Source organism: Mugil cephalus, chromosome 10, assembly GCF_022458985.1.
Source record: "Mugil cephalus isolate CIBA_MC_2020 chromosome 10, CIBA_Mcephalus_1.1, whole genome shotgun sequence".
In the NCBI taxonomy this organism is placed as follows: Eukaryota; Metazoa; Chordata; class Actinopteri; order Mugiliformes; family Mugilidae; genus Mugil; species Mugil cephalus.
In genome coordinates this window covers 23,315,682-23,334,436 of record NC_061779.1, presented here as the reverse complement: position 1 = coordinate 23,334,436, position 18,755 = coordinate 23,315,682, and the positions used below count along the sequence as shown (strand labels likewise).

General features: G+C 42.0%; 1 protein-coding gene across 2 annotated transcripts in view; it reads right to left on the bottom strand.

Annotated features, from left to right (window-relative positions):
* lrrk2 (leucine-rich repeat kinase 2) overlaps positions 1 to 18,755 on the bottom strand; it is a 32,879-nt gene that overhangs the window by 949 nt on the left and 13,175 nt on the right. For both annotated transcript variants that reach the window (XM_047597414.1, XM_047597415.1), the window contains exons 20-51: positions 18,547 to 18,735; positions 17,852 to 17,967; positions 17,575 to 17,653; positions 16,289 to 16,485; positions 15,937 to 16,187; positions 15,472 to 15,620; positions 14,342 to 14,435; positions 14,056 to 14,242; positions 13,792 to 13,973; positions 13,453 to 13,670; positions 12,911 to 13,038; positions 12,370 to 12,588; positions 12,096 to 12,297; positions 11,773 to 11,861; positions 11,351 to 11,538; positions 11,096 to 11,250; positions 10,856 to 11,002; positions 9,662 to 9,853; positions 9,015 to 9,161; positions 8,802 to 8,914; positions 8,349 to 8,539; positions 7,716 to 7,876; positions 7,361 to 7,531; positions 5,894 to 5,994; positions 5,529 to 5,741; positions 5,250 to 5,443; positions 4,693 to 4,765; positions 4,403 to 4,593; positions 4,083 to 4,235; positions 2,512 to 2,738; positions 1,959 to 2,027; positions 1,709 to 1,842 (exon numbers count right to left, since the gene is read on the bottom strand). In XM_047597414.1, coding sequence (XP_047453370.1) covers positions 1,718 to 1,842; positions 1,959 to 2,027; positions 2,512 to 2,738; positions 4,083 to 4,235; positions 4,403 to 4,593; positions 4,693 to 4,765; positions 5,250 to 5,443; positions 5,529 to 5,741; positions 5,894 to 5,994; positions 7,361 to 7,531; positions 7,716 to 7,876; positions 8,349 to 8,539; positions 8,802 to 8,914; positions 9,015 to 9,161; positions 9,662 to 9,853; positions 10,856 to 11,002; positions 11,096 to 11,250; positions 11,351 to 11,538; positions 11,773 to 11,861; positions 12,096 to 12,297; positions 12,370 to 12,588; positions 12,911 to 13,038; positions 13,453 to 13,670; positions 13,792 to 13,973; positions 14,056 to 14,242; positions 14,342 to 14,435; positions 15,472 to 15,620; positions 15,937 to 16,187; positions 16,289 to 16,485; positions 17,575 to 17,653; positions 17,852 to 17,967; positions 18,547 to 18,735 — 5,111 coding nt within the window. In that variant the 3' untranslated portion in view covers positions 1,709 to 1,717. The remainder of the gene's footprint in view (positions 1 to 1,708; positions 1,843 to 1,958; positions 2,028 to 2,511; positions 2,739 to 4,082; positions 4,236 to 4,402; positions 4,594 to 4,692; positions 4,766 to 5,249; positions 5,444 to 5,528; positions 5,742 to 5,893; positions 5,995 to 7,360; positions 7,532 to 7,715; positions 7,877 to 8,348; positions 8,540 to 8,801; positions 8,915 to 9,014; positions 9,162 to 9,661; positions 9,854 to 10,855; positions 11,003 to 11,095; positions 11,251 to 11,350; positions 11,539 to 11,772; positions 11,862 to 12,095; positions 12,298 to 12,369; positions 12,589 to 12,910; positions 13,039 to 13,452; positions 13,671 to 13,791; positions 13,974 to 14,055; positions 14,243 to 14,341; positions 14,436 to 15,471; positions 15,621 to 15,936; positions 16,188 to 16,288; positions 16,486 to 17,574; positions 17,654 to 17,851; positions 17,968 to 18,546; positions 18,736 to 18,755) is intronic.

Below are 18,755 nucleotides of genomic sequence, written 5' to 3'. Positions count from 1 at the left end.
ATATGACAATATCATGTGAGTCTGAGTGTTTTTGTTCAGCTGATATTCACTTCTGTCAAAGGAAGTAATCAACTCATAGAGATGATTTGAAATGAAAGTGGTGAGAGAGGACATAGTTAACAAATACCAAAAAGAAGCAACTGAGGTGAGGAGCACCAATGGGAGAGGCTAAGGGTGGTCTGAGGTCGCTGTGTGTGGTCGCTATGTTGTGTAAGTCATGGTTGCTATGGTTTTTCTGGCTATAAATTGCTGTTACTGAATAAATTAACATACTCCAAAGATTTAATCCGTCTCGATTGTCCGAAAGCCAATTCCTACCACTAATGCACCTGCATCCACTGATGCTGTTAAGTCAGTTATAATGATATAACTGCTTTTAATGATCCTGAAAAAACACAGATCATACTCAATATTAAAGCTTCAAGATGGACAATATAACAACCCAGAAAAAAATGAATCATGGATGATTTGAATCATCCATGATTCAATATTCTCACAATATTCAATATTCTCACAATCCTTAAATAATCCCAATATTAATGTAGGATATTATGGCAATTTTAAACATTCTGCAAGATCCTTTTGTTTTGAGGTCTAGGTTAACTCAGATGAACCCAAATGCTGCAACAACACCATCTAGTGGACAAAAGCCTGTTCATTTTATTAAAAAAGAAACAAAATAATAAGTCATAGTTACATTTGACATAATAAAAAAACCCATACATGGGGGCTGTGTGTTGGTTAAATGCAACACACCCAAAATACTGGAATATTACACTGTCTGGATTGTAAAAATAAAAACAAATGTGGAAAGAAAATGTATTAAATCTGAATGAATTGCTTTTCTACAAAACAGAAATGCGACCCACAGCAGTGACACACACTCAATCCAGACCCACCAGCGACTTTCAGTCTCGTCTAGTTCGATTTTTCCATTTCCTGAAGGAATCTGTGTTCTCGGCCTTTACCAGACTGTCACACTGTTACTCTGCTTTAGTACATCATCTGCACGGGTGGGACTCATGTAAGTGACAGCGTCCAAACATCACACTGTCTGTCATCATATTTTCATTCCTAATAAAATACACTGATTTGTACACAGTAGAATGCTATGAGATGTACAGTACCAGGCAAATGTTTGGACACACCTTCTCATTCAATTCAATGAGAAAGATGAAGATTATTTTAAGAAAACAGGCCTTTGCAGCTTTTAAGGTCAACATCTTTGTCATAACTGAATTGCCTTGGGGACAAATAAAGTTGTATTGAATTGAATAAACCACATCCCACATCAATCTAAGCTAAGCTGCTGCCTTTAACAGTAGATTTATGTGCAGCATTAAAACAAATGAAACATCAGCAACATCAAATTATTACAGTTCTAACCTTAATCCATGTCACAGAAAGTACTGCATATAGCAAAGAATTATTTAAAAAAAGGTCACAGTTAATTTGATGTTTTGAATATAAAATATCATCTTTTTATCATGTGCGTGTGAAATGCAGTTATAATTAGAGTTCGATTTGTTTAGCTATTGTCAAAAGACATGTTCTGTGACCAGAATCTAAACTGGTCATCCTTCAGTCCACCTTTGGGACAAACTTCACGCAAGACATGGGCAACTCCAACATCTGGCCGTCACATATACAAGGAGAGGTTTCAAGAGAACGACTTGTTAAAGAGGGAATATCACAAAAACGTACAAACCTTGTGGGCTCAGTTGTGATGGAGCTGCTCTCTCATTTTGGCCGCGATCCGCTCCCTCTTCTCGCAGTGCTTCTTCAGGTCCTTGACCTCCACGGGCAGCATGCTGTTCCACACCATCAGCACGGACTCCTTGTCTGAGAGCCGAGACAAACAAACACTTGGGACTAATGCAGAGAAAGTCACACAGCGCAGCACGACAGCTGCTTTCATTAAGTGTGGGACAAACTCAAAAATGACCCGTCGGACTCACCATCTCTGTTTTTGTCTTGTGAGAGTCTTCGGCCCAAAACCAGCACCACGTTCTTCCAGTTAAGAGTTTCTGTTCGTGGCACACATGTAGCATTTAAACACAAAGAGAGAAAAAGACAGAGATAGTCTAAAGGTGCATGCTGGGTTGTTTCTGCACACAAACCCTAAGAAACCATGAACCCACAACAAACCAAAAACCAGCTGTTCTATAATTTTTTGTTTTTATCTGTTCTCACCCTCACCTCATGTGTACAATGTTACAAGCAAACTCCAAGCTCAGATAAAGTTAGTCTCCAGAAAACCACAAGAAAAACTGGCTTAATGTCACAAATCATTTCATTTTTAATATGCAAATTTAGGCAACAAGGTCCTCCAAAATCAGTGACATCATTCACTGCGTAAGGTGGACCTGTGGTGTGAGAATGAGGTCACATAAATGTGGGTTTACACGTGTCGCGTCTCAATCAGACACCACGTGAAGCACTAATGACCTACTAATCCAGCAGCGTGGTGGCACCAAATAAAGATAAAAGTCAAACGAGTTGAGGACCCACGTATGAATGCGGAGGCCATGCAGCGGATGGAGTCACAGCGGGGGTTCATGACGTGCAGGGTCTGGTGTTTGGAGAGCTCCAGCAGCAGCAGGTGGCCCCCCCTAGTGCCGATCCAGAGAGTTGCAGTGCTCTGCACCAGCAGGGCCTTCACCGTGACCCAGTGGGGAGACGCATCGGTGGGCAGCCCGGCTTCACTGCCCTGCCTGCCTCTGCTGGACGATTCATGCCTACAGAGAGGGGACACGTTAGTATGCAACTGTCACGTTAAAAAAATGAACAACAAACTGTGTATGTGTGGCAAATACAGCTGATTTGATTTGATTCTGCCTGATTGTGACATCCTATCAGACACCGACAGCTGAAAGACAACTACGTGAAGAGAGAATATCTCTATTGCTTATTTTCTTCCTTTGTGCCAATTAAGGTGTCAGTGTGTCTAAAAGTCTCAAGTGTTGTGCTGTTATTTTCTGTTCATGGTGTTATCTTTCTCACTCACAGAGCTTTTTTAAGTTCAGCCACACGCTCTATATATAAATGGCCTACATATGTATTCTGGGTGTGTGGGGCATGTGTTGTGCCTGCATTACAATTATAGGCTCACATCAAGTTAGAAACAAACTCATCAAGTTAAAGCATCTCTTCAGTCTGTGTCTGTGTATCTGTAGCAGTACAGTAGATAATGATGAGGCAAACACATAAACACTAAAACTAAATGGGTTTCAGGCTCGCTCATGTTCATAACAGTTACAACATTCATTATTTTAATGTTCCAATTAATAGGAATATTAAAAGTCAAAAATCAGTTCTTGTCTACTGTACTACTTTTAATCACGAGCGAGAAACTGTGAGAGAGACAGGGAAACTATTTATTTGAATAATAATACTGCAACTTTTTTACTCATAGAAAACATAACATTTATTAAAGAGATTCCATTTTCTGTTGTCTCTAAAAAAAGCCATCATCTTTAGGAAACTACGGAACCCCTAAGGAGACATGGGGATAAAAAATAATAAAAAGGGTATATTGTGCTCAGGAGAAACCATCTCGTACGCGAGCTGCCTCTAGAGGGGTTTGCACCACACTAGTTTCACCTGGCACGTCCTGTGATTCAGATATTACTCCCCACTCACCCATTTACACGGATGAAATCATTAAATCATTTACATACTGACAGGTTGTTGGTAATTTCTTTCCGGGGATAAATAGTATCAAAAATATATTTTATATCATCCATATAATTTACAAAGTAACTGAAGCTGTCAAATGTGTAAACTGCCCTCTGACACACAGTGTAGTGAGGCAGAAAGCAGCAGAGATCACGCCGTGCGAATGCGCCACATGAAACAGACGTAGGGGTAATATCTGAATCACAGGACATCCTAGGTGAAACTAGTCCCACGCGGATACATTTTTCATCTCGTGCAGCCCCTAAAGGCAGCTCGTGCTTGAAATACGTTTTTTTTTTTATTTTATTTTATTCCCCCTATGTCCCCTTAGGGCTTCTGTAGGAAACAATTCAGCAACTGCTGAATAATTTGTGTATCCCAGTAGGCGTTGTGTGGGTGTGTACCTAATAATCTGAGCACAGTCGATGGAGTCCACCATCCTCTCACTCCTCTTGTCCCAAACCTCGACAGTGGATGCCCCGGCTTTGCTCAGGTACACGTATTTATCCACAACCAAACGAGACACGCACACCTCACTGCCCAGTGACCGCTGCTGCCTGGAGGACACACACACAAAAACACACACACATGTGAAACAACACTCTACAGGCTGGAATTTACCAATTATATCTAAAAGCACAGAGCCCTTTGTATTGAGAATAATTTCACAATTTTAACTTCAACCAACCACCCTCTGGCACTTTCACACATGACGCAGACTCACGGGAAGATGAGGTTTGGCCTTGTGTCGATGGTCTTGCAGACGCTGTAGTCGATGGTGAAGGAGAGGATCTTGGACCCGCAGCCAGCCCACACAGATTTGCTGTCCAGCGAATGCACCGACTGCCCCAGACACATGACGGGAGTGTTGACGTTACCCACGGTTAGAGTTTTAACTGGCTGCCCGTTCCCCTGCTGGAAAGAGAAGGAGAGGAAAATAAGGTTCTAACTGCTACAGTGCTAAACTTATGGAAACAAGACGTATAACGTGAAAACGACCTGGTGTGCATTTACCTTGAGCACAGAGTCCTCGTAAACACTGAGAATTCCATCTGCTGTTCCAACCAGCAAATAATTCTTTCTGTGTCTGAAATGAAAAAGCCCCAAAAAATCAAGACTTGATTATAAAGTCAGCAAACTATCCTGCTCTGTAGCCCACTCTGTAATATACGTAGTGGTATATGAGGTATTTGGTGCAACTCAAACTTCCTTTTAACCATCTGAGAAGGTCCTTGGATAAACATTAACAATTATCACACTGTGACTGTGGTTGAAAGTAGTTCCTGCCAGTGCCAGGCCATGTCGCCTGGGGAGATTGAAGCAAGACTCCTGAAAGTTGAGTACCATATTTCACTTACAGTATAAAATATCCACACAACCTGGATTTGTAACTGTTGCCTAAATCAAATCGTTAAACTGACTTCTATCAAAATTGCATAGGACTGGGTCTGTTGAACTTCTTGCTTGTGTGATTATCCTCATGAGGACACTTGAGATAAAAGACTGCACAACCCCCTCCACTTCTCTACAGGAGCACATGTGGTTTTCAGCGTGCCGTAACACATGCTCACGTTGGTTGGGGGTGCGCATGGAAGTACAGTGAGGTGACAGAATCGGTGACAGCCTGCAGGTAGTGCCAGGTGGATGTGTCCCGCGTGCTGATGACCACCAGGGAGCCAGACTGGGTGCCCGCTACAAGCCAGTCACAGGCCTCGTCTGGGATTTGGACCGTCACAAGGCACAGGACAGGACTGGTGTCGACCTCCTGTTAAAAGAGAAAGAATCGGCACTTGAACGGGAACTATGAAGTGTCACAATATTAGTCCTGTGGTCTGTCCGTGTGTCTGTACCTGTGTTTTGACAGCGTTGGTGTCCAGGTCCACTTCTGTGATGGAACCCAGCTTCTCGGTGCTGCTGCCCCCACCAAGCCAGGCCCTGTGGTCTGACGAGGGCCCAGCTTTGCTGCCTGAGCTCACTGTGAAGCACTCGGCGTTGAACAGCCGAGAAACTACGATTTCCCGCATTAGACACAGCATTTCACCTGAATTCAGCCGATCGAACACCTGCGCACATCACAAACACAAGGTCAAGCTGCTTCTTAGTCGCCTGCTACGTGAACTGGACCGATTCCAAAATCACGTTCTCTCTGTCATGCAATAGTCTTTGTATAGCTGATGATGGTTTTATTTTCACAGAGGAAAAGGTTCAGACTTACCTGAGCAGAAGTGGGTCGGTCCTGTGGGTTTTCCCTCAGACAGTCCTTCATCAGGGCCTGAAAACCTGGCCACGGTGAACAACCGTAGTGTTCCACCGGATCTGTTCATGAAACAGTGAAAATGTATGTAGATGTTGTTTGAAGTGTGAAATGTTTCAATGAATACATGAGGAAAAGCAGAAAAAAAAACATTTAAAAGGACATACTACGAACAGCAATAGTCTTCTCAATGTCACAATGTCTGTATTTATGGCTTTGTGTGTGTAATTCACAGTGTTTTCCCGTTTTATTTTGAAAAAGGTTGTGATCCCTGTATCCTGTCAGTATGGGTTTCTTCAGAGTTTATTGATGTATGTTTTTGTCTGGAACCTTATCACTCGCTGCCCAAGTACTGATCTAAGTTCAGCCCAAACACCCAGCTGTTTTTATCAAGGATGCTTCAGGAGGTGATTTCTGTGGATTTGGTTTCAAGTTAATTGCTGTTCCAGTTATAGAGTAACTATTGTGGGTCTCGTCTATGTCTATTGTTCCCATACTTGACATGGATAAATGGCCTTGTGTTTCCAGTTGTATTTTAAAAATAATCCCTTATCGTGTGTTTGTCGAGTTACTTGCATATTGTCCAATTGTTCCTGCCTAAGTTCCCAGGTTGTGTGTGCCTTGTTTTTTGCTTTACCCCCTGGATTATTACACCTTTAATTGGATGCTTTGGGAGACGGTGCACCTTCTGTTCTCCTTTTTATTAGCTCTCATTAAATTGACCTGACCGCCGTTCTTGACTGTATGTTGCATTTGGGTCTCACAAATTCAACATACCCAACGTCATCAAACTCACTCTAACAAATTCAACTGTCAATGTTTTGTCTTGGATCTGGTTTGAAGGACAGAGTTTGTGTATCTGTTCGTTCTTTTACCTATCAAGCTGTTATACAGTACATTGCTGTCATAAAATCAAGTGACCACTTGGGAGCCAAGTGTGACAACAACCACTATAAATCACACATTAATTAAGATGTCAGAACAATAAAATCTTTTTTGTTGTCTCATGTATAAATATGAATATGTTATTATAACCAACGTATATATATTGATTTCATCTCATCTCTCCTAAAAGTATCACTTCCTCCTCCATTATTAGTCAGTGTATTGTGTTGACAGTACAGGGGGAGAAAAGTGTCAGGCAACTTCAAAATACAGAATTCCCATGAAACAGCTAGTTTAGTACTATTTTATTTAGTGCTGCATTGTTTAGCGACACTGTCTCTCTCCCAAATTACAAACTATATTAGGGATACCTATAAAAAGATATTTGGGGGAAATGTTAGTCCAGATACTGGTCTGGATAACTTTAGTTCAAGACGCATCAAATACAAAACACTTCTGAATTGAAGGATTTTCACAGGAGCTTTAAAAATGTGACACAGTGTCTGAAATGTTAAAGATTTCCAGGTGAATGGTTGCATTTACCTGGCAGTTTCCCCTGCACTGCGATTTCATCAAACTCACTGGGGAACTTCATGCCATCAGAAATGCGCTCGCCACAGGTCAGGAGGTCATAGAGGAGCAGGCCAAATGAGAACACATCAGCCTGCTGGTTGTAAGTCACATTACCTCGGGCAACCTCTGGTGCTCGGAAGCCTGCCAGACAAACAAATCAGAACACCTTTACAGACCACGCTTTTACAATCATCATGCAGTGTGTCAATCTGGACCTTTCCATTAGATTTTCTGAACTGAAATATCAGCTCAGATGTCTAATGACTCATGTGGTGGCTGTATGTACAGTACAAAACAATACATGAGATTTAAGGAGGTGTCTGACCTGGTGTCCCCTCTGAGCTCCTCACTCCCATGCTGCAGCAGTACTGAGCGATGCCATAGTCAGTGATTTTAGCGATCATCTCAGAGTCGGTCTTCAGGTTGAACAGGAGGACGTTGTGGGGCTTCAGATCCCGGTAGATGATCATGGTGGAGTGAAGGTACCTGATCACACACATTAAGCAATGTTCCAGTGGATTTAGTCATGCATACCCCCATGCTGTATGCATTTAGTGGACAGTTTGTCAATCCTTACAGTTTTATAATCGACTGTAGTCTCTGAATGGAGCTATTTATCTATATGAATCTTGCCTGATGCATGTACCACTGTACACACCTACACACTGTACATGTATCTGTACCTCAGTAGATCAGAGGGTAAATACACTGTGTAAATGAAGTGAGTTAAAGTTAAAGTAAGCAGTGTACAAGCTGCTATTAAAACTGTATTGTGGGTAAAAACTTGTTTGCAGTTAAACCATTATTTCCAATATTTAAACCAGATTTATTTATATGTTCATCATTAAATGATGTCAAAGTCATATCCCTATTTCTGTGTTGGAATTTACACAAAACAGACTACAGAGGAAATGAATACTGTGTAAGTGACATACTGCAGTGAGTCCAAACATTCTACCTGAGTCCATCTGCCACCTGCAGGGCAATCCTGTGCTGCAACTTTTGGTTGAGGCTACTGTTCTCATGCTCAAAAAGGGAATCGAGAGAGCCTCGCAGAGCCAGCTCCATCACCAGGACCTGAGGAGCTGAGCCGGCTGCCAGGAGGCCGACGAGGCTGGGGTGACGGAGATGACCCAAAACGGTCAATTCCTGCAAAACAGCCAGTGAGAAGTTTCAAGCGATGAAGGAAAGATGCAGGCTTGCGCAGCCAGACTCAAGTCTTATGAGAGTATGAGTGTGGCAACACCTCATTGAGATTTCATTATGGGGCTCTTTTCAACAAGTACAGAGCCACTGGATAGTCCAATCACAGCAATTAAGTATATGACATTAAGAAACAAATGCCTTAAACACCGTTGATTGCAAATAATAATAATAATAATAATAATAATAATAATAGTAGTAACAATACCTGTCTGAGGAGTCTGTAGATGTAAAGCTCAGACGCATGCTTGTTGAATATCTTCACTGCTACTTCTTCATTTTTATAGACACCTCGGTAAACAGTCCCAAAGCCACCGTCCCCTGTGCACACAATACATTGTTTTTGCAGGTAATAACAAAAATAAAATAAAATAGGATAGCAAAATTAATTGTTCTAACAATTTTTCTACAACCAGCTTACCGAGACGGTTCTCTTTAGACATATCTACCTCCAGCTCTTCACTGTCCAGGATTGTACTTGCAGGCTGGTCAGTCAGTACCAAGTCTGGGGCAATCTGAGAGATGGGAAGTGTGGAGCGTGGATCCTTTGGGTTCACCAGCAGAAAATCTGCGTTTGATAATAGAAACAAGTTATATGAGTGAATAAAAGCAGCTACAGTCATGTATGTGTTTCAATAAAATACAAGAGTTCTGCCCTGAACATTGGACGGGCAAAACACAGATGCAGTACTGCACACCACATCACCAGTGTAAACTAATGATGCATTGGTTTGCATTGGAGTGGACAAGTCTTCTTGATAAACCTGTTTATTATTATTTCCTCTTGCACTCAGGATCTTGGCGCTACGCAAGGAGGATGAAAGAAACAAAAGATTTGACTGTTTAAGATAAGATAAGGTAATCCTTTATTTATCCCATGTATTCTTTCCTAACAAATAGTTTTTGAATGACACAAGCAAAGAGCCCCCTATCCTGGTGGTCATTCAGGGAGAGGAAGTGGAGAGGGTCTACTCCCATTAGACAATTTTCTAATAACTAGCAAAGGATCAGTTGAATTGTGTCTCGACAACAGAGGTGTTGACGTGTAGAGTGATTTACAGTACGTACCGTTGTCAAAACAAGCGAATAGGTCTTCCAGCAGGATCTTGCTCCATTCCTGCCCGTCCTCGAAGCTGTACAGCGCCCACTTCTTTAGCAGAGATTCTCCACTGCCATGGATGTCAGTATTGAGCAGGCCAGGAAACCATTCCTCCAGCAGGGAGTCGATGTGATCCACCACTTGACCCAGTAACACTTGGCCTGGGAGGAGAGAGACTCTGGTTAACATGTGAAAAGGAAGCAAAACTATCATCGATATCATCAGAAAGACTGACGCGGCCATGGGACTGGTACGGTTTACACACACCTTGTCTATGATATGTTAATTATCTATTTAAGCAATATTATAAATGGGGTCTGACCAATAACTGCTCCAGCAAGTAGCCCGAGCCTCAGTAACGACCTAGCAACGGAGAAACTTTCTAGTACCGTCAAAGTTTATGGAGATCGTGGAGTTGCCCAAACTGAATAAATAGCACACATATAAACACTAAACTGCTTTGTTAGTTTAGTCTTGTAGTGACTAACATTGACAACACAATATATTTTTCCATGGACAGACTGGCCTCCTAGCTTCACATTTATTTTGGAGCCTGCGCCGTATCATGGACTCACCGGAACAGCTCACGATCCAAACATTTCCAGTAACTCCACAGAGTTGTAAAGTCAAAATGTATTGAACAAAGATCGATGGAATAATTTCCAACATGAACATCATGTTTTTATCTAACGGAATATTCCTCTTTAGTCCATATTAGTCCACCTTTAGCCTGTAAAGATATTTTCTCTGCGCTCACTGAACCGTTTAATCTCCGACGTGCTGCACACAAATGAGTTACACCTGTATTAACAAGGCGGTCTAACAGATTTGTAACAGAATATTTATTAAAGAAAGCTGAAATTTTAAATTCAGATGTATTACTTTACTGATGTTGACCTCCAGTGGACTTATTCGTATTTGTTTGCGTATCAGATTTTCAGGACGTGACAGTTTGGAGATGGCAGAGTGATATTTTTAGTGATGAGTCAGCCGTGCTGTAATGCTGATTTGAGCACGTTCTAAATGTCTTATTGACCAATCAGATTGCTTGGTCGGAAATACTTGTGGTATAATGTCCAATTATCTCATATAAACAGGAAACACATCTAACAGGAACATTTCTACTCTTGTGGCAAGACTTATTTGTTTAAAAGATACAGCACCTTTACGGGAAGAGGGGACAGTGATCCTGACAAAGCTGGAGGGATTTTCCTCCTCTGAGGCAGCCTCCACCAGACAGTACGCTTCAGTGGACCAGTGCAGGTAAACTCCCCTCCTCCAGTAGATCTGGTTGGGTCGAACCACTTTTTCTGGATAGCACACAGCATGCAATACATTTAATAAAGTACTGGTTTCCTTCTTTAAATCGCTTTAAAGAAGCAGTGAGTGTACGTTCAGTTTACCTCTTCCACAAAGCAGGTAGGAGGAGACCTCCAGTAGTCGGCTGATCTGCCGAGACCAGTAGTCCATGGGGAAGTAGGGCATCTCATAAAGGCGCACAATCACCTCTGAGTTCTCACAGTGAGGCAGCTCTATTACTGGTCTGTATTTGGACAAACTGTGGATTATGGCATAAGTGGTTAGAGAGTGTAAAACAGTCAATTACTCATAGCCATCTTCCTTCAGAATCTCTACAACGCACACAAGGATGAACACACCTGCTGGGTACAAGCAGCTGGTCCTCGCTGAAGGGAAGAGCGATCTGAAACTTCTCCAGCAGTTTGAGGAACTGCGTCAGGTGGCTCTTTGGAAAACATTTGGTATCAAACAGAAACTTTTCCACAGCGGAGCGCTGCAGAACTCCTTTAGGATTGCCCTTCAAGCCAAAGCTCTTCCAAGTCAGTTTCTGTACAACAGAAATACATAACATGCATCACTTTCAAGCAAATATGTAAATCAGTATGAACAGGTACAGCAGGTCTTTGGTTCTTGACAAGAGTAACTTGAATAATTCTCTAAAGAAATGTAAGCTTGTACATACTGTCATATGCAAAGTTACAGCTACAAAAATGATCACTTATATCATATACATGTTGCAAAATGTTGCTTAGTTTAAGGAGAATCGTTTAAGCTAACCTACCTGGGAGAGGAGGTTGCACAGCCACTGTGGGTCGATAAAATAGAGCTCTTGAAGCTGAAGTCCAGGATCATCAAAGTGCAATAAAACCCCTACAAAGATGAAATCACAACACAGTGTTGACCCACAGATGCATGAAATAAAACCTTAATCAATCATTCATATATATATAACAAATATAACAAAACATTAAGTCTCACTACAGACCTTAAGGAAATCTCGGCTACACTATAAATGTTATGTGATGGTAAAAGTAAAGGTTGATTTACATTTATTTAATAATAATTAAAAACATGACAACTTTAACCAGCCTAAACTGAACTGACCAACTTCACTGAGGAAGTGGATCGCGTGGGGCAGCTCTGCTTCCTCCAGCTGCAGCTGACTGTCCTGGATAAGCTGCAGCAGCTCACGGTGCCTGAGAACGGGGAACTCTGGTGGAACCCTGGTCCTCTCCTGGAGAACCCGGCGCTCCAGCTCCACATAACTGTCTGGAACCAGCTGACCTATCACACGTTGGCCCTGGATCTGGGAGAGGAAGAGCAAATGAGTTGAGAGGTAGTGCATGGAGGTGAAATTTTCATGCTGGTTTCCTTTTACCTTAAAGCTGGTGACCTCGCTCGCGATGGCCTTGCGGAGCATGGACAAGGCATCCGAGTCCTCGCACACGGAGACCATGTGATAGTCCCTGATGGCAGGGAAGTCCTGATGGTTCAGAAGCTCCTCTTTGATTTTGATCAGGCAGGCCTGCACCTGTGACTCCTCGCTTACATCTTTGTGGGTTCCCACCAGAATGACCGGGGAAAGAGGAGCTACCGCCTGTAGTGAAAGTAAAATGATTTTCCACTTAGTGTTGAGTACAAAACTACTATGGACTATGGACTATGGACTATGGATCTTTTCATAAGTGAGCCCTAAAGCTTTTATATTAAAAATTTGCCCTGATGATGTCAAAGAGCCTTCTAAGTCAGCTACCTAGTAGACTATCAAAAACTGAAATTTTAATTAATTTTAATTTCAAATGATTCTAGTTCAGGATCAACAGTCATTTTCTCTTTCTGGTCCCAACCTGCAGCAGTCTCAGCTGAGCTCTGACCCAGACCTCCATCATGAATAATTTAAACTTTGGTGTGTGACTCACTTTGATGTTGAAGAGCCAGGGTTTGAGGGCATCCACCTCACTGGCTCCTTTGCTGAGGTTGTACACAACCAGGTAGAGAGCTCTGGACGTCAGGAAGTGAGGGTGAGAGCCGCTGAACTCCTCTCCCCCTGTGGGGCAAATAGGAAGAGGGGGTCACTAAATTAGAGAAGGTGTGAATAAACAACCAAATACTGCAGCTTTCTCAAAACCGACACACCATCAACAAACCACTCATCTAAGCAAGACCTTCTGGCTACAAGAGCTGTATTTTAATCATGGGGAATATGAAGGTCAGTTGTGCAACTTGTTGTAGATAACTTGGATTTGGGTGCTGACAAAAAGTATTAAATCTCTTAAGACATGCATATTGCACAATCATCAAGTTCAGTTTACTTTACTGTCTATCTTCCACAAAGTATAATATACTACTATCAACTAATACACATCCAAGCAGAACCAACATGTAACATGACCACGATGTTGTTGAAACATTTAAAGTGCTGTGTAAATGAGTACATTCAGATTTAAGATGACTGACCAACCTGAAAAGTCCCAAACATTCAGCACCATTTTCTTCTTGTCCGGATCCCTGATGGGCCAGTCTCGGACGTCGATGCCAACCGCAGCCTGCTTCATCTGGGAGCGCTTCATCTTCATCAGCTGCTGTATCAGGGTCGTCTTCCCACTGCCAGCATTCCCCACCACAATCAGCTTCATGCGGTAGTACGGCACCGCCTTCTTCAGACGCTGCTGCAAGAACCTGAGCAGAGGATTAGGGCAAACACTGCATATTTGTCTTCATTCATTAACTTTCATATTATTCTGCAAAATGGAGGCTGAGCAAACAGCAATAAAACGCTGCACGCTCTAAAGCTTCTGACCTAACAATGTCTTTGGTCTTGCTGCCAATGAGTTTGAGGTCCAGCTGCAGCTGAAGGCCATCAAGCGGCAGGTCCCAGAGTCTGCACAGTTTTCCCATCTCATCTGGGAACGACCGCACGTTAGTGTTACGACTCACATCTAGGGAGGTGAGACCTTCCAACAGCCCAATCTGTGGAGGGATCTGGAGGAAAAATACAGAACCATCAAAGGGATTTCTTTGCAGTCACTTACGCTACCATGAAGCGCTGTTCGCTGTCCTGTACCTCAGAGAGCTTGTTGTCACTCAGGTGGAGTTTCTCCAGTCTGGCCCATTTGTTGATTGGTCCGCTCAGATCCAGAGCTTTGATACAGTTCTGACTAAAGATGAGTTCTCTAATGTTGCTGGACGCCCAGGACCCCGGAGCGGGTAGGATGGCAATATCGTTGGTTTTCATGTCCAGTGACCGCAAGCTGGACAGATAGAAGCATCATATGTGAACTACTTGAGATACATGTACTACCATTCACTCACTGACATAGCTGCATATCATTGAGCAGCAGCTGACTTACTTTGGGAGCTCAAGTATAGCCTCAGGGATGTACGTAAAGCTGTTGTTGGCTAGTTTCAGTGTCGTAATTTTGGATGGAAGATGTGACAGGGAACCTGGAGAAGACAGTGGACATGTCATTAGATCATAGGTTATGAAAGCAAATAACACATGGTTATATGGGCCAATGAAGCCCACAAACATGATCACATCTGTCAGTTTGGATAAAAGCACATATTTCAGAGCTCTGACAGAGGTTACATTCTACATGGCCAATCGAAAATGGCTGATTATGGGAGCTGCTATTGACCGATACTGAAGAACAAGGTCTGTCTGAGGTTACTTTAAAAAATATAATATATATTTATTTTGACTAACTTGCATGCACGCTAACATGGAGAGCGTGTGATTCCAATAAAGCTAAAAAATCACTATAATTTGCTTTTAGAAAGTAGTGCATCATACACATTTGTAACTAATAAAAGCATAAGAGATATGGTCCTGACTTCCTGTGGAATAATAAGTGCTAAAAAGCAGCCTTCTATGCATAGTGCACAGAGACCTCGTATTGGTTAGGACAGCACAGAAAATCGTCCATCCAAAAACATAAGTGGCTATCCTCTTTGATAGGTAGCTACAGCTTATGTTTATCTGTGAAGATTCTAGCAAACACAGCATGCAACAAGAAAGTTGCTGGTACTGTTTTTGGAGTCATAGGCTGCCATGTCCTGTTGCTCCAAACATCACAAAGCAGACTGTACAGTAGGAGCTTCAGTCTATTTTGGATGTGCACTAAGAAATGATGTCACAATTCTTGGGTCATCTGATCAGCTTTTCTGATCGGGCTGTATAGAGGTTGATGATCAAACTGTTTCCACGTGACATCGGCCGATAATGATCCAGCACTATAAATGCACTTACATTACACATTTCATCAGGTGGTTAAAGCGTCAATCACGAAACCGTTACCTCATATGGTAACAGAAATTGAAATATAAATGAAAATGTTTGTGAATTTGATTTGTTGGTCCATCCAATCCTGTTTGGGGTCACAGGGTGGTTGTGCATATTCTACAATACAAACTAGGCAGATGAAGAAAACATAGCGCTTTTAACTGCAGATTTTGAATTTAATAAACAGGAAGTACTCACAGATTTTGTTCATGGAGGCATTAAATGTTTCTAGTTTGGGGCAGCCAGTCAGGAAGTCTGGAGAAATATTCTCCACGCTGTTCTTGCTCACATCGAGCAGCTTGATCTCCGGTAGACACAGCGGAGTGCACAGCTCAGTTACACTGTTACTGGAAAGAGAAAGAAACAAGAAACAACTCATCAGACACCATTCTAAGAGTAGCACTCATTGAGAGATATGATGCACTCGTGAAAGCTTTCTAGCTAGGCTTCTATTACAGAGAACAGCAGTAATCTGTAAAAAAAATAAATGGTACTGTAAGTTAGCACTGAAATATTATTCAGGTCAGAGGACCCAACTTCCAAACCCTTATAAATCACTGATTCATTCCATGAAATTCCCCATCTCACTGGAGACATGCTCTGCTTTACATCAATTTTCTTTGGTTTAAAACTGAAAAACAACTCAACTTCCCAGCAGCCTACCCTTCCAAGAAAAGCTCCTCCAGGTGATCGGTGGCGCGGCACAGCTCATGAGGGAACGTGGTGATTTTGTTGAATGAAAGGTTGAGCTGCCTCAGTGACGGGCAGGTCACAGCGGGGTCAAAGGTCAGCACGGGTCCGACACAGTTCCGGGAGACGTTCAGCATGTTCAGTGACGGCAGAGACAGCAGCTCCGTGGGCAGAGACTGGAGGTGGTTCCCCTGCAGGTCCAGTCGAGTCAGGCTCTTCAAACACTGTGCCAAATCAAAAACAAAAATATATATATATATATACATATCGCTTCAACGTGCATTTACTTCTGTCATGTCACATCTGCAAAGGTCAGGTGCACTACCTGGCACAGGACAGAGGGAAACTCCAGCAGAATGTTGTGGCTCAGGTCCAGGCGGAGGAGCTGCCCCAGCTGCTGCTGGACTAAACCGTGGTCCATTAGACAGGACAGAGAGTCCAACTCGTTCCCTGACAAGTCCAGCAGGCGGATCCTCTCCTTCTCTTTGGGCAGGGCAGCAGAGTTCTCACCAAATCCCAGCACTGACGAGGTAACACCCCAACATAATAGTGTGTTACTGAAATTGTCATCCTGTATTGCACTCTTTCAACACAACAGAAACTGAGGTGTAACAAATGCTTCCCACTACACATTAATAGATGACTATATAACTACTATTGATTACTACAGTCTAAAAGTTGTTGTCAGCGTAACAACTACTAGGGTCCACAGTAATCAATGAATAAAAAGCATTCAGCACGCAATTAACTAAGAACATTGAGGGAAAGTTACAAAACTATCAGCATTTGTAAATCATCTGCTTTGCAACTGTATGCCTCAACCAACCAGACAAGAAGCACAGAATCTGAACAGACACAATATCTGGTCCAAACAGGGATGCAGCAAAGATTGTAGATAAAATTTGAATGCTTCACACACCTGAAAGCATAGAAGAGCTACACATGACTTTGATTTTAAGAGGAGCATGCAATATTAGTTTCATCAACTTAAATAAAATGTCTTTATGCCTCAATCTCTGCATTTGAAATGTGAAAATTCGTCTCCCCTTTTCCTGTGTTACGGTGATGCGTAATGGCTGGAAAAGTGTTTTTGAACATAATGAGGACTAAGTCAGTGAAATCATCACATATCGTTTCATTCTATTACAAAACCGTGTGAACTTTCTTTTCAGCATGTGAATCTGCGAGGACACTAGATTCTTGTGAGACCTCCGCATTACACAACCATGAGTCAGTCCATCTTGCCAGACTTGCCACTGCTTCCTTTCAAAGCCCCTCAGACTGTGGCTTGTTGTGTTAAGCTTGTAATAGATGATAATAGACTGTTAATTGTTGATGAAATCGAATCAGCAATTTTTTTTTTTTAAATGCCTCCCCTCTTCCATTATCAGACGGTTCTATGTAACGCGTGGCGTGTCAAGTTGATGACCTTTGACCATCAAATTCATTCATCATACCTTCATCCATCAGTCTATCTTTAGGTCCAAAGGAACATTTGTGTGTAATGTAATGTGTAATTCCATCCTATAACGTTCAAGAGAACAGGATGGACCAGACCTGGGGGGCTGTAAATATACAGCAGCTGATCTGAACTCAATCCCATGAATTTACCTTTTTGACTCGAGCTTTTCCTTCCATATCTTCTAGACGTAGGTACAGGCTCAGTGTGTTCACTCTCAGCTTGACCATTCTGGATGTAAAATCATATAAACAAAAAAGGTGAGAGAACAGGAATATATTTAGATTAGATTTACAGTGCAATGCAAAACAATGGTAAATTGAGCAATGACTTAATAAAGACCAGCATAGCAATATTTAATGATTTCACAATATCACAAAGGTAATAACAATGATCAAAAGAAAAATCACAAAAAAAGTTGCTGAAAACCTCTGCGCTGGCATGTCTACGACGCGTTTGCTTCCTTTTGAAGGATTCCCCCCTCAGCTCCTCTGTTGAATTGTTAAGTGGCTTAGGAGACAGAGCACCGGACAGTGAATCACTTCCTACCAAAACAATAGCAAACAGCAAAAATGTTAATCAAAATCCAATATTTATATATTATATACATCACAAATAAAAAATAATTACTTTCATTTGGTCAGAGAAAATGATCTGATATGTATCTTATGTGACAGGCATATTTTTTCATGACTCTTTCTATGATGTTCCCTCAGGTTTGTCCAAGCTTCTCACTGTTCAACTGTGAGGTGCTGTGGACATCACATGACATTTCTACATAATATATTCCGATTAAATCACTGATATTAAAAATGAATTACTTGACAGATGTTATGATGACACACTCATTAACAAACAGCACAGACATGAATTCTCATTGGACGGTGATATCTGTGACATCCGTCTGGAACACATGTTTGATGATGGAGCTAAATCCAGCTCATTAATTATTAATAAATGTGCTCTAAATTGTATTTTAAGCCACCGATAATATTCTCTTTGCTTTTAGTGTCACATGCAAAATTAAATACATGGAAACTAATCACAAGTCAAACTTTTCAACTGAACTGCTCTGGAGGACATGTTTAACTTTGTGACACAGGATCGGTTTGTGATCTCTTTACCATCACTTTCCAAGTCGTCATTAAAAAACAAGCTGTCTTCCGTGGAGACGAAGCTGAAACTGGAGTCATCACTCTCGTCGGAAATGTAGCCGGATGTCAGACACGGGTCGGCTGTTGTCCTGGAAGGACAGCTCACACTCTTGGACCTCTGGAGAGACTGGATGTACCTGGCTAAGCTCATACCTTTAGCTTGAACACAGACATGATGC